The 8,401-nt window shown below is 41.6% G+C and overlaps 1 protein-coding gene across 1 annotated transcript; it reads left to right on the plus strand.

The window, feature by feature from the left end:
- The first annotated feature begins 358 nt into the window (after positions 1-358).
- Positions 359-7,295, plus strand: LOC122087375 (protein Brevis radix-like 2). Its single transcript, XM_042656477.1, has 7 exons — positions 359-519; positions 848-930; positions 1,034-1,226; positions 1,319-1,701; positions 4,593-4,728; positions 5,104-5,498; positions 6,796-7,295. The coding sequence occupies exons 3-7, from the start codon at positions 1,107-1,109 to the stop codon at positions 6,872-6,874; spliced, it is 1,113 nt and encodes a 370-aa protein (XP_042512411.1). The 5' UTR covers positions 359-519; positions 848-930; positions 1,034-1,106; the 3' UTR covers positions 6,875-7,295.
- The last annotated feature ends 1,106 nt before the right edge of the window (positions 7,296-8,401 follow it).

Below are 8,401 nucleotides of genomic sequence, written 5' to 3' on the forward strand. Positions count from 1 at the left end.
ACCTTGGTTTCGGGTTGGATTTTGACACGCGAGAGAGATCATTCACCATCAATTAAGATGCAACATCTTTTGGAGGTAAATGGAGCAAATAAGGTATGCTTTTTGTTCCCAGTACAGAAAAAATCAATCAGCATCCTCCGACTCTCCGAGAGAGAGAGAGAGAGAGAGACGGAGACAAAAGAACTAAGCACGCTCAAGTACAAAAGCCCAAGCCGAAAGTTCCCCACCAGACAAGACTGATAACCCGTGGAGGTATGTTCCGTACATTTTAGCCGGTGAGGTCCCGGTAGCAGGTCACTTTCCGAAAAAGCAAGTCGCACAGAGGAGAAATGAGAGAGAAAGAGAGAGAGGGAGAGTATTTCTCACTCATCACTCCTTCCGCTTAGCACTCACTCTTTCTGAAGGGGAAAAAAATGCGGCTCAAGAGCTTGAGGCCCTGAGCCCTCTCGATCCCCTTAAAAATCGCCCAAAATGAAGCCCTAGTTCCGCCATTAGCGTTGGCACTCGAGAGTGCATCAGGTAGTAAGCTTCTCTTCCTCGAATCTTACTTTTGTTTGACTAGTTCTTCTGGTTCTTAATCTCTTCCGACTTCTGTGATTCAAATTTATTTTGAAATCTTTAGACTGGAATATCTGAGCTATATGTGGACATTAAATCATAATTTATGAGGCATTAAAGTGCTTAGCCTGATCATTTGAGGTTTTCCTTCCCATCTTCGACCATGATCGGACTGATTCTTAGATGTTGAGGTTTAGTTTTCTGATGTAGCTATTAAATAGATGGCGCATGAATTTATTATCGAAGCATTTAATTGATTGGGTTTTTTTAACTAATTGTGAATTTGCAGAGGCTTTGATCAACATTTCACCTCATTTCTACGAGTTAATGGAGATAATTGGTTTCTCAGAGCTGGTTGGGCGTTGATTCCAGGTTTGGGACGAACCCTGAACTCTCTGATATACAAATGCGTGAGCCGATTTGAGGGTGAGAGTGAATTGATTATGATTTCATTTTCTCCCTTTTTTTATTACAGCGGCTTGGATCTATATTTCGCTCGCATCATCGATTCCAGACAGAAATCAGGTACAATAGGAGTGTGAGAGAAAATGCTGACATGCGTCGCTTGTTCAAAGCAGCTCGGCGGCGGATCGCTTCATGAACCAGAAGGTGAGGAGGCCGTCGGTACACCGAGCACGAAGCAAGCCATCAAAGCTCTCACCGCTCAGGTACACTAAGCTTGGATTCGTGTCCTTCTCCCTCATGTTTGTTCCTTCGAAATCTGCTGAATATTTCTAACGAAGAGCTCGAAGATTTTCAGATCAAGGACATGGCATTGAAGGCATCCGGGGCGTATCGCCACTGCAAGCCATGTTCGGGATCGACTGCACATCAACATCGTCCTAACTATGCTGAGTCCGAGGCTGCATCGGCATCGGAGAGGTTTCACGGCTCTTACCGTCGAACGGGGACGTTTAGCTCGAGCTCTACGCCAAGGCTGTGGGGCAAAGAGATGGAAGCGAGACTTAAGGGATTATCTAGCGGTGAAGGGACGCCTCCATCGGTTAGCAGTCGAACTGAATCAGTGGTGTTCATGGAGGAAGAAGAGCCAAAGGAGTGGGTTGCGCAAGTTGAGCCTGGTGTTCTCATCACATTCCTTTCTCTGCCTCAAGGAGGCAACGATCTCAAGCGGATCCGCTTCAGGTACTTCGTCTTCTGTACGATCAGATAGGAACGGTAACAATACGGTTTGGGCGTTAAACTGTTTAATCTGTCCCAGTTGAGGGTTTTTTGCCCTTAGATGGTTACTTCGTAATGGGACTGTCTGATTCGGTTAACGGTAACCATGCGACGATCATGTGCGCGTGTACGTCTCCCCAATAGATTAGAATCTTACATTTATCTAATCTCCAGCCTTTTTGTCGTCGGATCAACATCAACTCTTCAAATTGATGGACGCGTCGCGTCTACCAGTCCAAACCCCGATTGAATCATATTGTATTAGTGCTGATCGGATTTGTCGGTTCAGTTTAATTGGAACCGGTTGGGGTTTTTTTTTTGGTAAAAGAATCGGTTGGGGTTAGTTTGAGGTTTTTGGGGTATAGCATATGGGAAGTGGTAGAAAATGTCTGTTGCACATGCGCATGTTGAAAAATGTCATCAGACGGATTGACTCATGACGTCGTGGGAACCCGGTAGTTAGCAATTCGGCTTATGTCATGACCCCGGTGTTTCCCCCTTTTCTCTATAGAAACCTTGATGTACTAGTTTTCCATTGAACTCCATGTCTTCGTCCTCGTTACTCTTGCGCAGTTTTCTATGTTGGGTGTCTTCAAGCTTTCTGGGAGCGACTTAGCCCCCAGGCTGGTCCATCCGTTCATCCAATAGTCGATTATGTTTGAATGAAAGACCCCATTGGGGTTTGAATCGTTGGAATCTGTGAGTTAAGTGTCTTCTCAGTCTCGAAGTTGTCATGGTCAGTTATTAATACATTATGTGATAGGCATCCCCTGACTGGTGTTATGCTATTTTCCGTTTACTTTCACTTAGTGTATTTTGTTTTTGCATGGATCCATATAGCCAACCCCATTAAATTAGGATAAGGCTGAGTTTGTTGTTGTTTGTTTGTCAACTCCCACCCCAAAAAAGAAAAAAAAATCTAGTTTCTCTTATACTGAAAACTTCTATACTTTTGCCTACTGAAATATCCAACACCCTCAAGTGGGCATGCTGAGGTTTGGTCTGACCTATAGATCGTCCTTCATTTGGTAAAAATTTGTTATGGATTTTTTTTGGACCAATTGTCCTTGGTTTTTATCAGCTGTTGTCCTCGAGTGAGGGAAATGATCAAATGTGCTATTCCAGCATTGTCCATCTATAAAGGGTTTTGAAGAGATTGTACATTTTTTCTTAATTGATAGTCAACAATGGAAGCCTTCCCCGATTTTAAAATGTATGGATTCCTTGGAAAACAACAGTCACAGCTCACAGTACCGGAAATCAAGTAGTTTAAAGCTTGTAAATTTCATTTCGTTTTGTGAAATTTTGGCCAAATTTTAGTATTAGTCTCTTTAACCGTATGAAACAAATTTCTGAAACTGTTCATTTCGGTTTTGGTCAGGTTCTGTAAATTTCTGTTGTTTTTTTTCCTCTGCAAATTTTGCTTGAAAATCCCAATTTTTTGTATGGGCTGGGACAGTCTTCAAACATTTGTAAATGGGGAGACTCAAACCTCTTGCCCTTCTCTACTGCAGTGTAATGCCTTAACTACTGGGACTGAAGCACTTGTTGCTTTAATATATATATATATATATATATAGATAGATAATATCTATTATATTATGTATCAAAATATAAATGTAATATATACAATACACTTCATATATGTCAGAAAATTTTCCAAATGGAATGAATGATGTCAGAAAATTTTATTTTAGTCCTGGCCACCAAAATGAATTTACAGCTAAGTTGTAAGGGGTAAAAGAGTGCATTTTAGAGTGAAATGGAGAGCGGGTGTGGAAGTAGAATCTTAACCATTATTGTCATGTCATAGCATTGTATAGTGCTTTTCTGTTTCGCTCTGTTCTCTCTCTATCTCCCCCAGCCCCCTAAAGTACTTTAGGGTCATCTTTTTTGCTCTTTTTATTTCTTGTAATTTTCTTTTGGTATTTTGAGAAAATTAATCATAGGAGGGAATTGAGAGGGACAAGTTCTTGGGATGCCAGCCTAGGTTTCTTTCCCCATGTGATCTCACCTGTTTTAACTTGTGGAGATCGGAAGCAGGCAATCTGTGACTATTCATCCGTCATGGGATTCTATAGACTGGTTAGACTTATTTTCCCAAGCCCACGTCAGCTATTTGCCCCCCAATGTTTCACCAATATCACCCTCTTGGGCTGTCAACTAAGCTTCCAATGGGACCTCCTACTATCATAACCTAGATTTGTTTGCTAGGGTTCTTATCTGGAGAACTTGTTCCACTTGTGTAATGATGGTGATGAGGAGGAAGATAATTGACATATTTGGTGCTTCAACTTCGTTAACGAAGTCTCAGTCTTGTCCGTGGGTATGTAAACCATTTGGAGAACTAGCTGGGTTCAAACAAATGTGATGTTCTATAGGACTTGCTAAGTAGTTAACCCTCTTCGACTTCTCCATTTGGAATTTGTTTTTTCCCCTCCTATCTAGGTTTCAATATCAGAAAGCTTTCTCATTATTTGCTTGTTAGCTGTGTAACAAAAGTACAGGACTATATAATCTGAAACTTTGGGTGCTTTATATGACACTTCATTGTTGGACATACATTTACGGTTCTTTATCATTTATATTGCTCTTTCTTTCAGCTATTGTTTATGTATCACTTATGACTAGTATAAATTTCAATGCTGTCAGCTTATCTAAGCCCATTATTTCCTTGTAAAACATGCATTCAAGTTATGACTAGTTGCAGTATAGGGCATGAATATATTAATGTTTCAGGGGTTTGTTGCTTTTCTGTTTAACAAAGTCCTTGACATGTGTCTATGCTAGCTTTCTGGTTTGTACTTCTGATTAAAAGATTATGGTTGCTGATTGATAATATTTGGCTTGATTAGCCGGGAGATGTTTAATAAATGGCAAGCTCAGAGGTGGTGGGCTGAGAACTATGACAAAGTCATGGAGCTGTACAATGTCCAGAGGTTCAATCGCCAAGCTGTCCCACTGCCAACCCCACCAAGATCTGAAGATGAGGTCAGGCGCCTTCAACCGGGCTTAGAAAGTTAAAAACTATTACTGTGTGATTTTGATGGTCTTTACTGCTCAAGTTCACACTTGGACATTTACCTCACCATGGCTCAATCTTGAATCCTTCCATTCCAACCAACCTTATGATACTAGGATTGACATTTCGGACCTTGGCTTAGCCTGAAACTCAAAGGATTCAGGTTGCTTTAGGTTTAAGGCACTGGACAACCTGACTGGGTTAGGTTCAATAGATTGGCTCAGCGTTTGGCTTCCATCTGATAAATTGTTGAAAAGCCAAGTGCTATAATCTAGTGAATCTTGCTTAGACATTGTGCTTGTGGTGGTTATATTTAATAATGATGCCCATGTTTCCTTGTTCAGAGTTCAAAGATGGAATCAGCTGAGGACAGTCCAATGACACCTCCATTGAGCAAAGAGCGCTTACCTCGCAACTTCCAGCGTCCGATGGGAATGGGCTACTCATCATCAGATTCACTTGACCACCACCCAATGCAATCCCGTTATTACCATGATTCAGGTGGCCTCACTTCTACACCAAAACTTTCTAGCATCAGCGGGGCCAAGACTGAGACATCATCTATGGATGCTTCTATAAGGACAAGCTCATCAAGGGAGGGAGATCGCTCTGGAGAGCTATCTGTTAGTAATGCTAGTGATCAAGAGACAGAGTGGGTTGAACAGGATGAGCCTGGTGTCTACATTACGATCAGAGCTTTGCCTGGTGGTACAAGGGAGCTCAGACGTGTCAGATTCAGGTGAGAATTTCTTACATTCTTCAAATGATAGTTTCCCTCCCTATCTTCTCCATCTGGATTGAAGCCTTCCATTTATCTTTGTGGAAAAATATACACTCCTTGCTGGTTTAATAATCTAGTGGTGGGAATGGCTTGGGTTCAATCACTTATGACCCGAATTTAGCCCAGGTTGATTTTGGATTTTGGAGTACCTCAGTACCCTAACAATGCATAAATTGTACATAAATTGTGCCTAACTGGTTGGGTGTAGAAGTGCCATGCATGATTCCAGTAGCATCTGTTATGAAATCCATCTCAAATTGTTGTAAGACATTATTATCGTTATTTGCATCTTTTCCCTCTCTCCCTGGTTTTTAATCACGAATGTCTTGAACATAATCCAGAAACCAGTTTTGGACCCTGTGAAATTAATGCATGAGATGTATGCTTGAGACTAAGTACAGATTCTGATGTCTACCACTTTGTCCTTGGTATACAAGAGCAAAATCTGAGTACCCTGGCCAAAGAGTCCGTCACATCCTGATTGGTGCTGTATGAACCCAGATCTGAGGGATATTGTTAGGTTCTAATGAGCTCTTTTTTTTTTTTTTTTTTTTTTTTTGGGTAGAAGGTTCTAATAAATTCTTTAAGTTGTGTCATCTCTGGCTGTTACCAAATTCACTATTGGTTGATTGGTTTTTCATGTTGAGTATGATTAATTTATGTATATATGGTCCTCCCTCCTTTTTTTCCTTTTACTGGGGGTGGGGGGAGGGGGTTAATTCTATTAGCAAATGATTCTTTCACAACTTGAAGGTCATTAAATCCAGCCTGTGGACTGTCTCAGACATGTCAAATTGTTTATCCACTGGTTTATGTCTGTGACAACAATTAGTCAGATATGTTCTTGTTTAGTGATGTCCTGATGGATCCTGTTGGCTTATTAGCATTTGACTAGCTGAAGGTGAAAATAGGAACGCTTGTCATATGGAAGCCACTTGTATTGTGTAGAGTGGAACTTAGCATCAGATCTCTACTGGGATTAGCCCTCGGACTGAATATCTTTGTAATAGTAGGATTCATTGCTGTGTACGCTATGCTAGCGCCTCCCTGTGTCTGTCTATCTTTTCCCTTTTATGAAATGAGTCAAATGACATATATATGCCCTCCTATTGTGGGAGGAGAGAAATAGACACATGGAGGCACTAACTTAGCTACGCAACATGGCAGCGTTCTTTTTCCCATAAATTATTAACATGCTTGATCAATGGCGTCTGTTTCCAATTACTGATATTTGTTTGTAATGATTATGGTTCAGCCGTGAAAGGTTCAGGGAGATGCACGCGAGGCTCTGGTGGGAAGAAAACAGAGCCAGAATACATGAGCAGTACTTGTGATTTGAGGAAAAATTAGCTCACGGTGGTGGTGGTGGTGGTTCAGACGCACCCCAACAGCGGCATTATGTGTCGCGGGCACACGCCAGCTTTGTCGTTTGGCTCGCTCTCTCCTGCAGTGCATTCTAACTGCATATGAATGTTAATTGGAGGTTGTGCTTCTCTCTCCCTCTCTCTCTCTCTCTCTCTCTCTCTCTCTCTGGGTGAAATTGTGGATTAAGTGCATGTAGATGTTGCCAAAAGGGATATGATTGGTGGGTAAAATGGTAGTTATAGATAAAGGTTTCTGTTTAAGCTAAAGCAGCTCACAGTAATATACAATTTCGCATCTGTCATTAGTGTATCTCTTGTCTTATTTTGGTTTATCATGCATCTTTCTCAGGGTTGTAGTTCTTCCCCCGAGTAAATGTGTTTTTCTTTTTCATTTTTTTGGTGCTGGTCTATTTGGTTGTGGAGAAAAAGGAGGGAAAGGGAAAAGGAAAGGGAAGAAAAAAAAGACACTCGGATTTTTTTATGGGACTTTATTCTTTTGGATGGCTCTTCAGAGACTTTTTTTAAGGTACTTTCTTCATTCCCACATCCCAACCTGTAAGGTGCAAAGACTGAAATCAATGGTCACTCAGCTTCTCTTTTGACAGGAAAAAAATACTCCCTAACCATGAAAATTTGAACCTGTACAGTTGAAGCCATGAACTTTGAAACCAGTTAGCTCGCTTGGAATGACGTGAGACTGGGGGCGTTAGGGGATGGAGATTTTCCTTGTACCAGAAAGGTAAAATGAAGCCTAAAATCAGTTAAATCGAAGTTCTAAGCCATAAAATTTTAAACTATATAGGGAAGGGAATACAAACATTTAAAAAGAAACTCGACTAAACAATCTAAACCCCCCATCCTCTCTCTCTCTCTCTCTCTCACACACACACACACAAAAACATTTTGGCTTGCAGAAGAGGAATGCCGTTCCTCTGTTGCGCAACCCCACATCCCGAGTGACGCCTCCCTGCCCTGCACCCCGTCTCCACCCCCACCCCCTCGGCGGGTGCTCCTCTGTTAGCCACCCCCGATGGTGGACCATTGCTCTCCTCCTTCCCTCGGTCCCCTCTGTCGCTGCCCTACCCCGCATTTGAAGAGTTACTAATAATAGGTGTACTAAATCCTACAATTGCTCCTCCCTTTGACCCTTTCTTTCTTCATATCTTGTTTGCTTGCTCTTATCAAGGATTTCTTTCTTCTAAGTCTGCCTTGTGGTCTTTCTTTTCCTTTCCTCGTCTTGAGTTTCTTTTCGTAGATAAGAGAGCGAATTGAGGATTGGCGATCACCTCAAAGTAGTTTTTCATGCAGCGGATCGGGTGAAGGAAAGATTGCGATGATCTTACATACTCAATTGAGAGAGACAAAAGATAATAAAGAGAGAAAAAGAGAGCTCTTGAGATTAGGTCCAAAACTCAGCTTTGTTGTGGCTAAACCTCTTATTTTAGAGATTTGGCCATCAAGAGTCCTAATCCTAGAGGGTCTGTGATTACCGCAAGT

Source organism: Macadamia integrifolia, chromosome 8 (assembly GCF_013358625.1).
Source record: "Macadamia integrifolia cultivar HAES 741 chromosome 8, SCU_Mint_v3, whole genome shotgun sequence".
In the NCBI taxonomy this organism is placed as follows: Eukaryota; Viridiplantae; Streptophyta; class Magnoliopsida; order Proteales; family Proteaceae; genus Macadamia; species Macadamia integrifolia.